Source organism: Lolium perenne, chromosome 1 (assembly GCF_019359855.2).
Source record: "Lolium perenne isolate Kyuss_39 chromosome 1, Kyuss_2.0, whole genome shotgun sequence".
Classification (NCBI taxonomy): Eukaryota; Viridiplantae; Streptophyta; class Magnoliopsida; order Poales; family Poaceae; genus Lolium; species Lolium perenne.
Window position 1 is genome coordinate 143,215,118 of NC_067244.2, and position 20,381 is coordinate 143,235,498.

The following is a 20,381-nucleotide window of genomic DNA, read 5'->3' on the forward strand; positions in this document are numbered from 1 at the left end:
AAAGAAGAAAATGAAAAAAATGGAGACAATGGTGGATCAATTAAATGACGGTGACCCTCCACCGCTGCACCCTCCGGAGAAGTACCACCATGCTCCCGGCACTAGATCGACACACACCAAGCAACATCTTCAAGAAGGAAAGCGACCGCTGCTGCCTGGACCAGATGGTCCTAGGGTTTCCCTTGGCAGACGGAGGGAAGTGGAAGAAAGGTAGCCACCACACCCTCTAGGAAGGACTGATGCCACCCACGGGTGGCACCGCGTCGGTGCAGAGCGAGCCGACAAGAATTTCTCTCGAAAAAACCCTATTGTAAAAGTACCATAATATTTGGGTTACTGAAGTAATGTAAAAATGTTGTTGTGGAAGCACTATTAAAATAATGTAGAAGTGTTATTATAGTGTCAAGGTTCGGAATCATTTTTCCCCGTGCTCGTAGGGTGGTGATGGTGTGGTAAAAATGTTATTGAACTACCGTAGAAGTGTTGTTGTGGAAGCATTGTTAAAATAATGTAGAAGTGGTACTATAATGTCATGGTTGAGAATTATTTTTTCTTGTGCCCGTAGGGTGACTGTGATGTGGTCGAAAAAGAGATTACTTTGGACAAAACACATTAGGTGATCATGAGACGATGGAAAAGAAGAGTGGTATGGTAGTAGCACTACATTGTGGTTGCGGTGTCTAGAGAGAGAACAATGCGCGTCGGCTAAAAGATGCAACGAACGGAGAATCAAGTCATTTTCATGGATAACATAGAGAAGGCATTAGTATTTCCACTTGTAAAAGTGGGCATTAGTATAAATGATAGTAACTATATTTTTTGAAGGTACCGTAGAAGAACGCAGTAGCAGTAATATTTCTCCTGCTGTAATAGGTGGTTGAAAGGATAAAGATGGTAACCTAGAGTGGGTGAATAGTTTCTACAAATTTTCTTTTATTTCTTTTACAAGTTTAGGCTTTGCGGAATAGAAAGTGAGCCTAATGCAAACTAGGTGAGGCAACCTATATGATGAAATAAGACACTTCAAGCACGAAGGCTATCACATAACTAAAGAACACAAGTAAAGAGATCGGTTAGAAATAACTGGAGCACGCGGAGACGGAGATGTATTCCCGTGTTCTCTTCCTTGAGAGGAAGGTACGTCAAGTTGGAGAGGTGTGGTATCCCACGAAGGATTTCCCAACGCCACAAAGGCTCACCTTCTTCTCCGGAACCTATCCCACGAAGGAATAGCTCACTCACTCGTGGTAGACTTTAAAGGTAGTCTCCAAACCCTCACAAACTTCTTATTGGAGCAAATCCACAACCCGGATGCTTCCGAACGACCCTAGCCGCCTAGGGTTTCCGCAAACTCAAGAGTAACAAGCTTGCTCGATGAACTCAAGGGGGGATGAGATTTGACTTGGTGGAATCGTAGATCTCGGCCTCCTCAAGCTTTCCCCAAAGGGATTTGAGTTTGGTTGATGGAGGAGGGAGATCTCAAGCTTTTGGAGCTCAACAATGAAGTGTGTGAGAGAGAAATATCTTGATCTTTTGGATTGATCAACCTACCTCTTCAAGGAAGAAGTGGCTTATATAGTCCTCCCGAGAAAAAGAGCCGTTTGGAACCAGAATCGTGACACCCGACATAGGATCGGCAGGCTGAGCTACATGCCTTTGGCAGCCTACCCGGCATGCGGGGCCAAAGGCCGGACTGCCCGGCAGAAGCACTCAGCATGCCCGGCTCTGTGCCGACCTGCCTGGGGTTCGTCTAGAGAACAAAGCACAATTAAAAGCGTATACTATAGATATGCTGCACATCTACAGTGCAAAGTTGTGACGTGGCATAGCTAAGAAGCTGTTATTTTTTTCAGCTTTAAAATGTAGATAGATAGAATAGATACAGCTGTTATTTTATTATTTTGTTCATTTTAAAATATAGATATATAGAAGATCTATCTATCTACCAATTGCAGCTAAGGGCATCTCCAGCCGTGTCCCCAAAGCATCCTCAAATGGCGTCGGATTTATAGTTTGGGGGACGTGTTTTCTTCGTGCCGTGTTTGGGGAACGTCGCTCCCCAGTCGCGTCTCCCAAACAAAATTTCAGATATTTAAAACTAAAACGAATTCATTCAAACTTGCTATATATTACATAGATTCGAACGAAATTCGATGAAATTTAAACTAAACCCTAATCTAGTAGTACTTGCGGCTGCCAGAGCCGCTGTAGTACTGGTGGAAGTTGTACATGTCGTCGACGATGACGTCCTGCTTGCTGCGCTCGTCGGGCTCGTCCTTCACCGCGCCGCTTGGTACAGCCTCGCCGTCGTTGGTGAGGTCGATAAGTGGCTTCCCGATGTCGCGGATGGACATGGCAATCGCCCTGTCGAGGTCGCCCCTCCAGGCGTCCTTGTCGTTCAGCGGCGCCGCGAACACCGCGTGCAGCCCTGGGCAGTCCTCGGGGGTCGTCGCTGCTGGCGATGAGACGCTGCTGCCGCTCGTACTCCGCCAACAGCGCCACCTTCCCGACTGCCTCGTCGTCCTGCTCCTCCTTCACCTCTGGCTTTGGGATGAGGAGGGCGCCGTCGGCGCGCTTGTGCTGCTGCCGGTTAACGCTGTTGCCGCCGCTACTCGGATTGATGGGCGGCGTCGCGAACTCCGGCTCCTCCTTCACCTCGCGCTTGGGCACGGTGCGACGAAGAAGGCGCCGATCGCGCCGGCCCTGACGAGGAAGAGTTGGAGGAGGAAGAGTACGTCCTCCTCGGCTTCCAGCGCGCTGCAAGCGTAGGGGATGGTGGCGGTGATGACGACATCTCCAACATCGACGCGTCGTTCTGGATGCTGTCGACGACGTGCTCCAGGGTGCGTCCCGGAACACCCTAGAAGAGGAGATGCCCCTCCTTCTTCCAGCTGTTCCGCCGGCGGATGAGGCCGACGGTGCTGTTCATCTCGATGTCGTGTTGCGCCTGGAAGTAGTTGACCCACCAGGCGTCGTTGCCAGTGGTCGTCCAGGTTGGATCCTCCACGGGAAGCCATCGTGGGGCGGCGGGCTTTGGATCGGTTGCTCGTGCTACGTGGATTGCTCGTCGGAGGTGGCGACTAGCGGCGGCGGAGGGAGAGGAACGACGAAGGGGAGTAGGGTTTGCGAACCGAACTCCCCTCCGCGAACTCTTTTAATACGGGGCGTCCGCTCGATTTCACGGGCCCCTGAACTTCGTTTACGGGCTGGCTCATGTATTCGGGCGCTGTTCTGCGCGCGTTTCGGCCCGAACCCGTAAATTCGCCGGAAAAGTTCAGTTCCCACGGGATGTACGGTACTGTTAGAGATGCTCTTAGAAAGGCAAGAGATCGGGATGGGGACGAGACGGTGTAGGGCGCGGAGGGCCCGAGAGCGCAAATTTTGGTGGAGCCTACCAAACAGACCTGAAACACCTGCCCTGCGCGGCTGCGCCACGCCGCATCGTTCTCTCGGCGTGAATCTGCCGCGCCCGTGTGCGATCGTTTCTCTTTCGGTCCAGTAACCCTAGTTTCCCTTTCAATCCAGCACGCCGTCCAGACTGAGGATGAGGTCGGCGGCTGGAGATGATCCCGATTCAGGGGGGACGAGTACTCCGGCGTCGCCGAACGGGGAGGCAAGATTGCTGGCAGGGGAGAATACTGGGCCTACAGACGCGGCGCAGTCAGTCGGAGACTCTCGAGGCAAACGACAGAGGGTGGAGGGCGTCAGTGTGGGGGAGAATAGAGCGGCGGAGGACGGTAAAAGGATGCTTGCGGCGGAGGAAGTCGCCTTAGAGGGCGTCAGTGTGGGGAAGAAGAGGGCGGCGGGAGGCGGTGAAAGGATTATGACCGCGGAGGAAGCCGCCTTGGCTGCCCGGCCGCTCCCTCCCAAAGAGATTCCTTACCCCAAATCTGGTACACACAGTGAAGTGGTGGCTTGGATGAATGCGATGGACGCGCTGCATAACAACACTGACCTCGGAGACGAAGGTGATAACGTAACTTCCTGTTCACTTGTTACTAGCTCCGTCTTTCCCTTTTGCTACACTAAGGCCCTGTTTGATTCATAGGAATAGGAAAATTTCCTTTGGTGGCACTGTTCATCCATTTGATTCAAAAGAATGGAGCATAGCAAAAGTGTAGGATTTTTTTTGCCTTTGGTTTAGCTTTCATAGAGAAATCTTCTTTCATGTAAAACTTCTTCTTAATCAATAGATTGGGGCAAAGCTTTTGCCCCCGTTTCAAAAAAAAAAAAAAAAAAAGAATTCTACAATCCACTGAAATCTCTTTTTTTACATTCCTATGCACAAAGAACGGGGAAAAGGCCATAAGTTGCATGATAATCATGATTTAATTATGGTTTTAAGGATTCTTGTGTTTTTCCTATTCCTGCGAATAAACACCCAATTAGCAAATTCGTGCTTTTACTAACCTATGAGATACATTCCTGTCCTATTACTATGTTTTTCGTATTCCTACATTTGTGAAATCATGCGAATCAAACTGGCCCTAACTACTATACTGTCCTTTTTTTTTCTCTTAAGATTCTCTTTGTAACATTCTGGCCCGTGGGAGAGGAAGGGTCAGGGTCACTAAATCCGTGGGATCTGCACCAAGCATGGATGGTAGAGACATGATCACGAACGTGGCCCGCTCCATTGTGAACGTATCAGCCACTGAACCTGGTACATTTGAGTAAACCTTTTGTGTGATTCTTCTGACTATTTTTTCCTAGTCGCTAATAGTTCCCAGCTCCTTGTTTACAGATGGATCGGTTTTATATTCCACCGGCACCATCATTGAGTACGATGAGGTTGGTAAGTGCGCTAAGATCTTGTCTTCGGCTAGCATCATGTGCACCAAGGAGGGCAAGCTGCGGAACCCAAATCAAAAGGTAACAAATTGCACGTCTCATTTCGTTCATTCCTTGTCAGTTAGAGCATGTCTAATAGACCCCGTATTTTTCTGCCCCTTAAAACGCGAGTAGAGCTGGCCGAAAACTCGTCCGAGCTAGCAGACCCCGTATCCCCACCCTAGCTTGGACGAGTTGCCAACTCGGTAAAACAGGGTTTTAGACAACAATTTCACAACAACTTCAGATCAAACATAGCACATCCAAAATATGTGATGCATAATTCATAGTTTTTTTACATCACAACGCGATCAACGCAATCATAGCCAATGTTCAAGCCACGCAAGTTCCCAAATGTGATCAACCATCAACAAGTCCATCGCCAGCGGCGCCACCACTCGCCGGAGACTCACCTCGAGGAGTCGATGAACCAAGAGCACTTGCAGCACGAGCTTCACGCGCAACCTTCTTCCTCGCAATGATGTCCGCCTTGGTCTCCTTCCACCACGCCAGCTGATCCTTGTCCATGTCGTCGGTGCGCATCATCATGATTTCCCTCTCCTCGGCCAAGAGCTCCTTCATGGCCTTGGCTTCTTTGATTGCGATCATCTTCAAGCCCAACTCGGCCTTCACCTTGGCATCTTCCCGCCTTGCTTCCACCTTGGCAAGTTTCACCTCCTTATTCTCGGTGATGAGGAGCTTGGTCTCCAATGTCTTCATCGAATCATCGTCAATGCCTCCTTGGTCTTCATGAGTTGATCCAACTTCTCCCCGAAGCTAGATGCTTCACCTTCTACCTTCATCCTCTCCTTGGCTTTCTTGTTGCCCTCGGGCTTGCCGGCGTTTCTCGCACTCATGTCTTCCGCTTCATCATCCATGGTGAGCAGTGCTTCCTTCTTGCACTTTGGTTCGCCGTCCCTCAACTTCCACTTAGGAAGATGTTGAAGAATGGAAAAGCAATGTTGAAACTGATTCCTTGTTCTTGGAGCCGGCCATGTCTTTGTACCTTTGTTGAGCATACTTGGGCTGCGCAACAACAAGCAATGTGAGGTTTGCACATAGTATGGATAGCAACAAGCAATGGAAAACTTACATAGTCCTCCGGCACGCATCCACTAGGGGGGTTGTCGGCCACTTGGTCCATGGCAGCACACTAACGAGAACAAGCTGGTTTGATGATGTTCCATCGGCCTTCAAGGGAGCGGTAGGATCTGTCGGCCATGCTCTTGGTGCGAGGCTTCAGCTGGTGGTAGAGATCCTCGATGCGCTGTCAATAGCGCTTGCCGCCTTGGTCCACTCCCGTGCACGCATCCATCCCCACCCTACTCCAAGCACGGACCAAGATCGCGTCTTCGATCTCGCTGTAGTTCGCCGTGCGTGGCTTCGGCGTCGAGGAAGAACCAACGGCAGCTGGATCAACCTCAACCACCTCCTCGTCATCGATGGCTTCGTCACCCTCATCCTCCTCATCATCATCAATCCCTTCGACATTGTCCTCCCTACCGAACGCATCGATGCCGGCGTCCAAGTCCACCGCGGAATCGTTGAGCATGTCCATGTACGATGTTGTGGTCTCAACATCGAACACCTTGTCTACGTCCATGGAGGGTGGCGGCGGCGCGGGCGTCGCCGCGGCCGGAACGGATGGAGGAGGGGTCGTGGCCTTGGACGACGGTGGAGGCGCGAGGCCGATGCGGCTGACTGCCTTTGTCTTCACCTTGGACTGCGGGGCGCCCCTCGGCCCGGCCGCCTTCGTCTTCATCCTACCCCCTTCTTGGCAGCCGGCGGAGCTGCGGCCGCCGAAGGGGCTTCGAAGAATTGCTTCGGGAACCTCTTCCTCTTCGACGGGATGGTGGCGGAGATCATGGCCGACACATCGCCGGCCTTTGGCGGACCTCCGACGGGGACATCAACCACCGCGGCCGAAGGTGGTGCACCGCCGGCGGTCGGCGGGCCTTGCGGAGGATCCATGGCAGCGAGATCCGGCCGCGTCGTTGCCGGGAAGGGCGGGCCGGAGGAGATCGGGCGGCGGCGGTTGGGTTTCGCTGAAACCCTTCGCGCGCAGTGGAGGGGAGGATACTGGTTTGGCCCTCTATTCCAGCTCCCACACGAAGAGCCGCCCCGTAATCGAAACTGGGAAAAATCGACGCGGGGGGCATTTTTACGGGGCCTGCTAGACGGCCGGGTAGAGCCTAAACCCGTATTTCGGCGGTTATTATACGGGTTTGGCCCTTTTAAGAGGTCTGTAAGACATGCTCTTATGATATCATTGAGTGTTTACCTGGTAGTCAGAGGAGCTCACGTTTTAGTTTTTTTATATACTACTAGTATGGTACCCATGCACTGCGCAGAGCAATAATGGAATATGTCTAGATATTGATCCAAAGGTAGTTCTATATCTGGAACATGAGCATCAATCATGGCTTTTTTCCACCTAATGGGAAATACGGAAATACCAGCGTCTCGCTCTTGCTTCTCCTCTCTGCAACCGCGCCTTCATCCTTGTCGCCACACGTCCCTCCAATCCAACTCGTTCTGAATTGCATGTTATCTTCTCCAATCCCAATGAATCCCATGTGCGGCCTTACCTTCATATGCCACTGAGTGGAAGACATTCAGTAGTCATCTCCTGCAAAGGAAAGCAGCCACAACAGGTTTAGTGACCATGGTTCTTTGCCTTCTTTCTTGATTTGAGCCCTATTGTTGTAAAATATTTGCAGGGAGAAGCCTCTGTTTCGTTTTCAAGAACTAAAACATCACAATTGAAAAAAATAGCAGTCTGGACCATGTTTTAGATGTATAGTTCAGTGCAAATGCATGGTTCAGATTTCTGGTCCTTCATAGAACATAGAGTAGCGACAATGTTATTACTTTTTGAGTAGTTAATTTTCTTACACTGAAATTCAAGTATAGATGTTTTAAGTTTGAATGGAAATTAGTTTTTTTACACTTCACTCACTTCTGGTGAAATGTTTTTTCCAAACACGTCTTGGCCATGAACTAATTTCACAAGCAATAGCTCCTATTTGTTTTCTGCACGAAAGGCTCATCCTAGCAGACCCTGAAAGCTTCACCACATTTGGATCCATCGACCTTCTTAAAAATGTTTCTCTGGCTGCGTCATAAGTAGTACAGAAGTTATATATTCAGAAACTTCCATAGGATGAAGGAATGACACATGATATTGGCGTGTGCACAAAGTTAAGATAGATACAACCTCTTAACAAGAAAATCTTTTATTACAAACCCTACGGGAGCAAGCATGCTAAAATGTCTTATATTAGTGAACAGAGGAAGTAGCTTTTTTTCTAATACGCATGTATCTAGACACGTTTCAGGGCGTCGGTTCACTCATTTTGGTCCGTATGTAGTCCATATTGAAATATCTTAAACATCTTATAATTTTGAATGGTGGGAGTAGAAGTGTGTTGAAGCCATAACAGGTTTGACTTCTATTTTTATTTTCTCTACTGTCCCTCATCACATGGCATATAATTTCCTTACACTAATACACAAGTAATGCCGTACCGAGCATTTCCATGGACACAAAATGTGATAGCTGACATTTCATAACAGAGTGCACACATTTAGTGTATCCAAACAAGTTCCTTTCTATGATTCCTTAGGCTATTTTGTGCTAATAATCAATAGTACGTTTCATCTATGCATTGATTTAAGTTTGTTCTGGCTCTATCCAAACTTTCAAAGAGACTTGGTCCAACATATGACTGCAAAATAATCAACTAGCAATCTGTTTATTAGCGACTGGTATGTATCCCAAAGCATCATACCCATCTGATCAAACTTGACCATATATGTAGTCAATCAAATGGCACAATCGGTCATAACTACGAAAACCGTAAATAAGGCCTAAATGGAACAGTGCATATGAATTCAATGAAGACATCATCTAACATCCGAGAAAGAATGCCTAAGATGAAAATTCAGTCTCCAAATTCAAAGAGATGGTTCTCAAATGACTCTCTCTCTCTCTCTCTCTCCTAATAATTGTATGCCATAAAATGCTGGAAGCAACATGATGCAAATATAAGAGAATAATACAGAAGCATGCAAACACGTACTTATTTACCTTCCACAGCTGTGTTGCCTTGGCTGTATTCACGTCTCAAGCCGCAAACCGGCCGCTATTCGACCTCACAATACTTATTCTGCTCCATCTAACACGTTGCCATGCAAAATGGAGATTTTTCTCCACCTGTTTTCTATGTTCGTGATGCTTAGCTTGTGCAGACCCTTGGCTCCTATGTCATAAAAAAAGGTAACACAAAAATAATAGTTAAATACACAGGGGATTGGGTAAATCATTGTGACAATTCACAAAGTTCACCAGTCTTAGATGTGAACAAAACAAACTTTTGCAGTTTTGCTACAACCCTTTCCTCTTCCTTTGCACATACACTATATGAAGACAAACCGAGTGGTAAATAACATTAACTCTAACCGGTTATTAAAACAATATGGATTGTACAGACCTGTATTTAGTTAATACCTCTAGTTTACCTAAACAACAAGACATAGTAGACATGAGTCCATGTGTACAACGAGAAGGCCACGATCATTAAAGGAGCTCATATTTATCAATACTATCCTGCACACGTGGAGTTAATAGCATAAAACAACCATTTTGGGGACTAAATTTACGAAATGGTACCACTTAACATTTTCGTAGTGTAAATTTACCTCCCAGTGGTGATTTTTTGCAATTCAGGCAAATGGAGCGTTTAAAGCGAATTGACACCTATTCTGATAGCGGGCCCCACCTGTGGTACCATTTTGTAAATTTGGCCCCCAAAGTGGCAGTTTTATGCTATTAACTCTGCATACGTGGTTCAAATATTTTTAATAGCCTTTGAACAATTGCTTTTCTAGAGAGAAAGAAGCAAGTAAACCTCGACCAAGTTAACCCAAATAGATAACATTCAAACATGAAAATAAACTTTTAAGTTTTTTAAGGCAAATGACTGCATTTGCTTAGTATTTAGTACTTAAAATAAGTTGTTGACATATCAATTAAGCTAGCCATGCAATAGTGCTGCTACAACTTGGTCATTATTTCAAACACATCATTTGTAACATGCATATACATAAATTTATAATGCTAATAGGATGAGATCAAAAGAAAAAAATAGCTAAAGAAAATATAAAACCGGGAGGTTATGGACCTTAATATAATTGTATGATAGTTGGAATAAAGAAGATACTTATCTATAACTTCTCCTCAATTAGCTGTGAGCACAGTAATCCCACTAGGTATAGTTACCTTCAATACAATTCCATCCTACTAGGTATATCTACTTATTAAAGCGGAGATTTGTAATTAGGAGAGGGATTCTACAATCAATAAACATGGTCAGCATACAAGAAAGTAGACATACTCGACGAATAAGTTTTTCTCGCTAGGCCTCTGCAAGTCACATTCCTCGAGTGTGGATTCCACAAGTGATCCACCAGTGGGGGTGGCGCTCGCAGAACATTGTTGCAAGTCTACATCACTTTACTGCTGCGAAGGGTGTGAATTGACGAGGCAGGAGCATTGTGGCTATGGTTTGTTTGCAAAGAAAGAGGTTTTGGTTGCTTTGGCTAGCAACAACCGACAAGAATCGTCTGTTTGGTGGAAGACTAAAAAGTTGCCCATGGTTACTTATCCACCCAATCTGGATGCGCACTCGCAAATATACTAGCTTCTCATAAGTGTGTTTTTTCTTTGAAGTAATCTGCTGAAAATGATTTAAACATGTATTGTCAAAGTCTTATCATGTAACTTATCATTAGATAATAGTTCTAACATGTATTTCCTTCGATTTGAAGTGCATGTTTATGTTCTTGTGATTGAAGTTGATATCAAAATCTAATACATGCAGTTGTTAAGTTGAGTTTAATGGTAAACAATGTTATTATGGCTTATCTAATGAAAACTTCTCTTTTTAGGTATCAGTTCACCTATCAAATGATACTGTTGTGGAGGCACGTGTGATGTTCTTCAACGGCCACTATGGAATTTCTCTTCTGGATATCAGTACAGGGTTTACTCTGGTGCCAGCTTCTTTGGGATCTAGACCGTGTTATGGAGAGAATATCGTTGTCTTGGATAGAGAAGTAAACTATGCACTGGTTGTCAGCCATGGCTCGATACAGTGTTTAGAGTATCCTTTCTTCGAGAGGAATCATTATATGTTCGCCAGCTATTATAGCCACTTGGTAAACAATATATTTCAGTGTTCTGTATTTCCATAATCTTGTTTTTATCATCATGTTCAATTCACTTGTATTTCTTATGCAGATTTGCACAGGTGGGCCAGTAATTAACAACAGTGGTGAGGTCATCGGCCTGGTTGTCAAACATATCCCGCAAGCCGCTATTGTATCGACATCTATAGTGAGAAAGTGTATTGACATGTGGAATCAATTTGGGTAGGTTTTCTAAATTTTACTGTTTATATTAAAATCCTATTGAGGAAATATTTTTTGTTAGATAGAAATGGCAATTAATGTTCAAGAGTTGCTTGGCGCTAGTAGGTTGATTGTTCAGTGGAACTGAGTTAACAAAGGTAGAATGAAATGTTCAAAGCATGGATACAAGGAATCGCCCCCTATGTTTTGGTTGAGCTCATCCCGTCCAGAACAGGGAGGATCTGAATCTTCATTGAGAGTGTTTTTTTTTTTACTTTTATCGTCTGTTGGAATTATATGATTATATGCTGGCTACAAACATGACTCTGACTGCAATATTGACCCTTGACTGGGACCCAACTAATTCTAAGCTGATTTGGGTGTTAAATGATTCCTAGTCCTCTGATACATATTCCAAAGAAATCGACAACAACCTAGGACTGGTAGAAAAAAAAGTTTGTCCAGTAACTCTTCAAAATTCTGCAAGAATTGAATGGATGAACAATTTGGAGTGTTTACCTGCAAACTGGTTGTAACTTCTAAGTTTGATAATTTGAAATGTATGAATCTACAATATGATTAGATACTGAAAAATTGACCTGTTCTAGCCGGATCGCACATCCAATTCATCACCTTGAGTTGACAACCGTGCGAATGCTGGATATGGTTTATCGAGATGAGCTTTGGGCCCGCCACAGTATCAGGAGTGGTTTTATTGTAGCTGAGGTAACCTCAAACACACAATACACCTTTTTCCTGTTATCCAATTCATAATTGTGAACCTTTTTCCCTTACCAAATTTCTGCTATTTCTCGAAAACTAGAATGCAAAATAGAATTCTAACTTTTTAATCTGCTTAGGTGTGTCCTAACTCTACTGCTGAGAAGATTGGCATTCGAAGAGGAGACGTGATTGAATTGATTGACATGGATCATCTTTCTACTGTAGTTGAGGTACTAAATTATTAGCACTGTAGGTAGTTTAGTTGTACTTAGAGCTAATGTGGCCAAATTTGCGTTGTAGCTTGAAGAGTTTCTTCTTAGTCTTGCTTGGGACTTTTTGGAGGAAAAACTTGATTCGTCCTCGACGATAGATATTAAGGTATACTAACAAAGAATCCAAGTTTGAGTTTGTGACAAAAATAACCAACATAACGCACTCCAATATTTTTCTTTGTTCATTGCAGATACGAGTTCATGACATTCGTGCAAAAACAAGTGTGTGCACTATTCTTCCCATAGCATTCTGTGATGCTGCAGTGCGCTCATACTGTTAACCAGATGGTTGGCCCAATAGTAAGTTGGCTACGTGGGATACTTTAGAACTTGAGAAAATTTCTTGCGTTTTTCTTTTAAAAGGTATCTATTGGGTTGTGCACTCATATAAGAAGTTGATGTATATGAATTTATCTCTGATTATGTTGTCATCTAACATGCACAATGGTGGCACTATTTGTTAAATTGTGTATAGTAAACTCGGCTTAAACATATATTAGTAGTGACCAGCAAATGTTTACCATAAAATGCTCTCCCTTACTTGGGTTTGTGTGTACTGCAGGCTCTCTCAAGTCCATGACGTAGTGCATTGAGTGTATTGACGATCTCAATCATGACAAAGACTAGCTTCTTCCTGACTCCGTGATGGTCTTATTGTGAACATCGTCTCAAGATATAGTAGTAGGTACTAAGATATAGTAGTAGGGGTACTAAGATACTACTATATAGTAGTTACGCAGGACGGGTGTCACTGTCTGTGCTCAGAATTAAATTTTGCACTATGCATAAAATTTTCTCTTGCTGCTAACGTAGACGAGTCCTCGTGATGAATGCAGGCAGGACCAATGTCGCCGTCTCCGCTCAGAATTAAACTTTGCACTATGTCTTATAGTTTTCTCTTGCTTGCTAACTTAAACGAGTCCTCGTGATAATTTCAGGCAGCACTGGTGTCACCGTCTCTGCTCAGAATTAAAATTTGCATTATGCCTTTTAGTTTCCTCTTGCTGCTAACTTAGAGCATCTCCAAGCTGCAAAAAAACGGCCAGTACACCGCGCGCGCGAGGGAATCAGGCGCGGTAAACGGGGCGGCGCTGTAAATTTTTTTAGGACGCGCGGCTTTTTGCACAAACTGGAGCGACATATCTGCTGTCGGCTATAGCGCGCGGCAACGCTCCGCGCAAGCGCGAAAAGCCAACGGCTGGAAATTTCCCCTGCCAGCGCCCGCGCCTTCATTTCCCCACCTACCGCCGGCGCGAAATCCCGCCGCCGCCGGTCGAATCCGTCGCCGCCCCCGCTGCTGCGCGCCGCCGCGGTGTAGATCCGCCTCGCCCGCACACCCTCCTGGCAGCAGCGGCCGCTTCGCCGCACTGTGGCACTCGTGCGGCCGCCAGCGACGGGCTACAGTCGGCGCTCCTCCTCCGCGTCCCCCTTCCCGCCGGCGTCGCGTTCTCCTCCGCGCCGCCGTCGACATGTCGTCGTCATCGTCTTTGAGCTCGCTAGCAATATGGCGCGCCCATGGTGCTCGCCCATTTGCTCGCAAGGTATGCGCCTCCGCCGGCCGGCCTCTATTTTCACTCGCCAATTAGCTACAATAGTTAAGTAATTTCATACATATGTTTGTAGAGTTCATCATACGATTCATCGGATGACGAGTATGATCAAGAGGAAGAGGAGAACATAGCGCTACTATTAGCATACCGCGCCGTTAAGAGGCAAAATTTGGTGGATCGGTGTTCGGTAGACAGAAGTTGTGGAGAGAAAGGATTGAAGGGCATGAGAAGTTGATGCGGTTGTACTTCAATGAGAATCCGATATTCCCCGAAAGCTATTTTCGTCGGCGTTTCCGGATGAGTCTCAACTTGTTCAAGCACATTGCAACGGAGGTCACCAAATATGATCGCTTCTTTGAGCAAAGGAGGAATGCCACCGGAGAACTTGGTCATAGCACATATCAAAAAGTGACCGCCGCCTTGCGTATGTTGGCATATGGTATCCCAGCGGATCTTGTTGATGATCATTTGGCCATGGGAGAGAGCATTTCTATCTTGTGTGTGAAGCGCTTTGTCGTTGCAATTGTCAATGTATTTGGCTCCACATATTTGAGAGCCCCCAATGCTCAAGACACGGCAAGGCTTTTGGAGATCAACGCCAACCGGGGGTTTCCCGGTATGCTTGGTTCCATTGATTGTATGCATTGGAGTTGGAAGAATTGTCCAGCGGCATGGCATGGACAATTCAAAGGCTACAAGAAGGATGCCACCATAGTACTTGAAGCGGTGGCCGACCAAGAGACTTGGATATGGCATGCATTCTTAGGAATGCCCGGATCTTGCAATGACATCAATGTTCTTCAACGGTCACCACTAATGACAAGACTTGCAATGCGGGAAGGTCCATTGGTGGAGTTTGAAACAAATGGCCACAAGTACAACTATGGATACTTCCTCGCCGACGGCATATATCCAAGGTGGCAAACATTTGTGAAGCCGATTATTCAACCAAGAGGTAAGAAGCAAACCCAATTCCATAATGCACAAGCGGCAACTAGGAAAGATATAGAGAGAGCATTTGGGATTTTGCAAGCCCAATTTGCCATTGTTAGAGGACCGGCTAGATTTTGGTATCAAGAATGCATTTGGTATATCATGACCGCGTGTGTGATACGTCCAATTTGCATCACTATTTTGTATCATAATTTGCTGCTATTCATTGATATATTTCATATTTGGACATAATACTTATGTTATTTCATCTATTTTGCATGTTTCATCATTATTGGAGGATCGAGCACCGGAGCCAGGATTCTGCTGGAAAAAGCACCGTCAGAACGCAATATTTCGGAAGATCAACTGTGGAAGAAAATTATACCAAAAATCCTATTTTTCCAGATGACGAAGGAAGCCAGAAGGGGGAGTCGAGGGGACCCAAGGTGGGCCCAGACCACAGGCCGGCGCGGCCCATGGCCTGGCCGCGCCGCCTGGTGAGGAGGGGGGCCCACAGCCCCTCTCGCCTCCTTTTCTTCGCGAAATCCTTCGTCACGAAGACCTAAGCCACAGAGGGTACCTCGCGAAGAGTTACAGCCGCCTCTGCGGGGCGGAGAACACCAGAGAGAAAAGAGCTCTCCGGCGGGCTGAGATCCGCCGGGGAAATTCCCTCCGGGAGGGGGAAATCGACGCCATCGTCACCGCCATCGAGTTGGACATCATCTCCATCACCATCATCATCATCTCCACCATCATCACCGCCGTCTCCACCGCTGGACATCGTCACCGCCGTAGCAATTTGGGTTGGATCTTGATTGTTTGATAGGGGAAACTCTCCCGGTATTGATTTCTACTTGTTATTGATGCTATTGAGTGAAACCGTTGAACCAAGGTTTATGTTCAGATTGTTATTCATCATCATATCACCTCTGATCATGTTCCATATGATGTCTCGTGAGTAGTTCGTTTAGTTCTTGAGGACATGGGTGAAGTCTAAATGTTAGTAGTGAAGTATGGTTGAGTAATATTCAATGTTATGATATTTAAGTTGTGGTGTTATTCTTCTAGTGGTGTCGTGTGAACGTCGACTACACGACACTTCACCTTTATGGGCCTAGGGGAGTGCATCTTGTACTCGTTTGCCAATTGCGGGGTTGCCGGAGTGACAGAAACCTAAACCCCCATTGGTGTATCGATGCAGGAGGGATAGTAGGATCTCAGAGTTTAAGGCTGTGGTTAGATTTATTCTTAATTACTTTCTTGTAGTTGCGGACGCTTGCAAGGGGTATAATCACAAGTATGTATTAGTCCTAGGAAGGGCGGTACATTAGCACAGGTTCACACACAAAACACTTATCAAAACAATGAAGATTAATTAGCCGTATGTAGCGATAGCACTAGACTAAAATCCCGTGTGTCCTCGAGAACGTTTGGTCATTATAAGTAAACAAACCGGCTTGTCCTTTGTGCTAAAAAGGATTGGGTCACTCGCTGCAATTGTTACTCTCGCACTTTATTTACTCGTACGTTATTCAACTGCTACATCAAAACCCCCCTGAATACTTGTCTGTGAGCATTTACAGTGAATCCTTCATCGAAACTGCTTGTCAACACCTTCTGCTCCTCGTTGGGTTCGACACTCTTACTTATCGAAGATACTGCGATACATCCCCTATACTTGTGGGTCATCAAGACTATTTTCTGGCGCCGTTGTCGGGGAGTGAAGTGCTATTGGTAAGTGGAATTGGCAAGGGAAATATCTACGGTTTGTGCTGATTTTATTTCTGCCTGCTGCCATAATTCATTATGGAGAGATCTCCTCTTGAATGTTTATTTGGAAAATCTGCTACTACTGCAAAGGTAGTGGATGAGGCGCCAGGTGAGGAAGAGATACCATACAAAATACCTATGAAAATTATTGAACGCGTAGTGAGTAACCGTTATACAGGGGATGGAACTGTCCACCCTGGAGATCATTTACTGTTCTTACATGAATTATGCGGTTTATTCAAGTGTGCAGGTATTGCTATGGATGAAGTGAGGAAGAAACTATTCTCTATATCGCTGTCTGGTAAAGCGGCGCATTGGTATAAATTACTGGATAATGGGGATTCTCTTGAATGGAATGATATTGTGCCCCAGTTTTATTCTAAGTTCTATCCTCCAAGTGAAATTCACAAGGATCGGAACCGCATATATAGTTTTTGGCCTCATGATGGAGAGAGTATTGCCCAAGCGTGGGGGAGATTGAAGTCTTTAATGCTCAAATGCCCCATTCATGAGCTTCCTGGTAATATTATTATTCATAATTTCTATGCAAGACTTTCTTTTCAAGACAAGACCTTGCTGGATACTTCTTGTTCTGGATCATTTACACGCAACAAAGAAGAGTTTAAGAGGGACCTTCTTAATCGGATCCAGGAGAATACTGAAGGATGGGAGAATGATAAAGATAGAGAGTCAGGTATAAAATATGATTATAAATGCATTGAAGCTTTTATGGATACTGATAAATTTCGTAATATTAGTGCTACTTATGGTCTTGATTCTCAAGTCGTTGCAAATCTTTATAAAGCTTTTGCCTCTCATTATGAATTGCCTAAGAAGAACTTTGATAAGTATCATGAACCATATAAAGATAAAATTGATTCATCTATAAAAAATGTGTTGTAGTTGAAACTGTTGATCATGTTATTCCTGAAGCTTATATTGAAAAAACTCCTTTCCCTGCTAAAATGAAGGAGTATTCTGTTATAAATAGTGCGGTTAATAAAAGTGAAAAGAAACCTATAGAACCTGAAGAGCAAATAAAGGTTGAACCTGCTGTTGCAATAGTTAAAGATCTTGTGACTGAAAATTTGGAGGATAGTCATATTATTTTCTGTGAAGATGCTTCTAATATTGTTTCACATCCTAATAAACCCAAGCAAGCTAGTGTTCCTATGCTATCTGTTAGAATTGGTGATCATTGCTATTATGGTTTATGTGATATTGGTGCAAGTGTTAGTGCTATTCCTTATGAGCTTTACACGGAGATTATGCACGAAATCGGTTCTTGTGAACTTGAAGATATTGATGTGGTTATTCAGCTGGCTAATAGAGAAACTATTTCTCCAATTGGTATTGTTCGAGATGTGGAAGTTCTATGTGGTAAGATTAAATATCCTACTGACTTTTTGGTACTTGGTTCTGCTGCTAGTGAATATTGTCCTATCATTTTTGGTAGACCTTTTCTAAATACTTGTGGAGCTATTATAGATTGCAAGAAAGAGAAAATTTTGACTAAATTTGCTGGTGAATCTTATGAGTTTAACTTCTCTAAATTTACCAAAACTCCTTATAAAGCTGATTTGCCTAATGATGATTTTAAAATGGAACAGTGTGCATCTATTGTTCTTGTTCCTAATAATCCTTTGCAGCAACATTTGGAGAATAGCGAGAGTGAAGTTTTTAGGAAAGAAAGAGATGAGCTTGATGAAATTTTTCTTCACCAACCTATTCTTAAGCATGATTTACCGGTGGAAGATCTGGGTACAACACCGCCACCAAAGGAAGATCCTGTCTTTGATTTAAAACCTTTGCCTGATAATCTTAAATATGCTCATATTGATGATAAGAAAATATATCCTGTTATTATTAGTTCTAAGCTTACAGAGTTTGAAGAAGAAAGGTTATTGGAAATATTGAAGAAACACCGAGGTGCTATTGGCTACACTCTTGATGATTTGAAGGGGATTTCTCCCTCTATTTGCCAACACGCCATTAATATGGAAGATGATGCGAAGCCTGTTGTTGAACCTCAGCGTCGTCTAATTCCTAAGATGAAGGATGTGGTAAGAAATGAGGTATTAAGACTTCTTGAAGCTGGTATTATATATCCTATTGCTGATAGTAGATGGGTTAGTCCTGTGCATTGTGTTCCTAAGAAAGGAGGAATGACTGTTGTGCCTAATGATAATGATGAGCTCATACCTCAAAGAGTAGTTGTAGGGTATAGGATGTGCATTGATTATCGAAAAGTTAATAAAGTTACTAAAAAAGATCATTATCCTTTGCCTTTTATTGATCAAATGTTAGAAAGGTTATCTAAAAATACTCATTTTTGTTTTCTTGATGGTTATTCTGGATTTTTGCAAATTGCTGTTAAAACTAAGGATCAAGAGAAAACCACTTTCACTTGTCCCTATGGAACTTATGCTTATAGACGTATGCCTTTTGGTTTATGTAATGCTCCTGCTACTTTTCAAAGATGCATGTCTGCTATTTTTCATGGCTTTTGCGAGAGTATTGTAGAGGTATTCATGGATGATTTTTCTGTCTATGGGAATTCTTTTGATAATTGCTTGCGGAACCTTGATAAAGTTTTGCAGAGATGTGAAGAAACTAACCTTGTTCTTAATTGGGAGAAATGCCACTTTATGGTTAATGAAGGAATTGTATTGGGACATAAGATTTCCGAGAGAGGTATTGAAGTTGATAGAGCTAAAGTTGAAGCAATTGAGAAGATGCCCTATCCTAGGGATGTTAAAGGTATTCGTAGTGTTCTTGGTCATGCTGGGTTTTATAGGAGGTTTATTAAAGATTTCTCCAAGATTTCAAAGCCTCTTACTAATCTTCTTCAAAAAGATGTACCTTTTGTTTTTGATGATGATTGTAAGGAAGCTTTTGAAACTCTTAAGAAAGCCTTAACAACTGCTCCTATAGTTGAACCTCCTGATTGGAATTTACCATTTGAAATTATGTGTGATGCTAGTGATTTTGCTGTAGGCGCTGTTCTTGGACAGCGAGTAAACAAAAAATTGAATGTTATTCATTATGCTAGTAAAACTCTTGATGCTGCTCAAAGAAATTAAGCTACTACTGAAAAAGAATTGTTAGCTGTAGTCTTTGCTTGTGATAAGTTTAGATCTTATATTGTTGATTCAAAAGTTACTATACATACTGATCATGCTGCAATCAGATACCTTATGCAAAAGAAAGATGCTAAGCCAAGGCTTATTAGGTGGGTACTTCTGTTGTAAGAATTTGATTTACATATTGTAGATAGGAAAGGTGCTGATAATCCTGTTGCTGATAATTTGTCTAGATTGGAAAATATTGCTTATGATCCTGTTCCTGTTAATGATAGTTTTCCAAATGAACAATTGGCTGCAATAAAGGTGAGCTCGCGAGACAGTCCTTGGTATGCTGATTATGCTAACTTTATTGTTTCCAAGTACTTGCCTCCAACCTTTTCAGCTCAGCAAAGGAGGAAATTCTTTTATGACTTGAGGCATTATTTCTGGGATGACCCACACTTATATAAAGAAGGAGTGGATGGTATTCTGCGAAGATGTGTTCCCGAATATGAACAACAAGAGATATTGAGTAAATGTCATGCTAGTGCTTATGGAGGACATCACGCCGGAGAAAGAACCGCGCAAAAGGTTCTACAATCAGGTTTTTATTGGCCAACTCTCTTCAAATATGTAAGAAAGTTTATTTTATCTTGTGATGAATGCCAAAGGGTTGGTAATATCTCCAGACGCAATGAAATGCCTATGAATTATACTCTTGTTATTGAACCGTTCGATTGTTGGGGATTTGACTTCATGGGACCTTTTCCCTCTTCAGAAGGTAACACTCATATACTTGTTGCTGTTGATTATGTTACTAAATGGGT

General features: G+C 44.0%; 1 protein-coding gene across 1 annotated transcript; it reads left to right on the plus strand.

Annotated features, from left to right (window-relative positions):
• Nucleotides 1-3,429: 3,429 nt before the first annotated feature.
• LOC127306532 (putative protease Do-like 14) lies at nucleotides 3,430-13,118 on the plus strand. The gene is made up of 10 exons (XM_051337191.2): nucleotides 3,430-3,968; nucleotides 4,523-4,663; nucleotides 4,745-4,872; nucleotides 10,780-11,049; nucleotides 11,132-11,262; nucleotides 11,850-11,967; nucleotides 12,102-12,194; nucleotides 12,265-12,342; nucleotides 12,428-12,536; nucleotides 12,799-13,118. The coding sequence occupies exons 1-9, from the start codon at nucleotides 3,545-3,547 to the stop codon at nucleotides 12,515-12,517; spliced, it is 1,473 nt and encodes a 490-aa protein (XP_051193151.1). The 5' UTR covers nucleotides 3,430-3,544; the 3' UTR covers nucleotides 12,518-12,536; nucleotides 12,799-13,118.
• The last annotated feature ends 7,263 nt before the right edge of the window (nucleotides 13,119-20,381 follow it).

Coding starts and splice junctions, on each gene's coding strand:
- LOC127306532 (XM_051337191.2), top strand. CDS start 3,545: ATGAGGTCGGCGGCTGGAGATGATCCCGATTCAGGGGGGACGAGTACT. Junction 4,664..4,744: donor CGTATCAGCCACTGAACCTG/GTACATTTGAGT, acceptor CCTTGTTTACAG/ATGGATCGGTTTTATATTCC. Junction 11,050..11,131: donor CCAGCTATTATAGCCACTTG/GTAAACAATATA, acceptor TTTCTTATGCAG/ATTTGCACAGGTGGGCCAGT.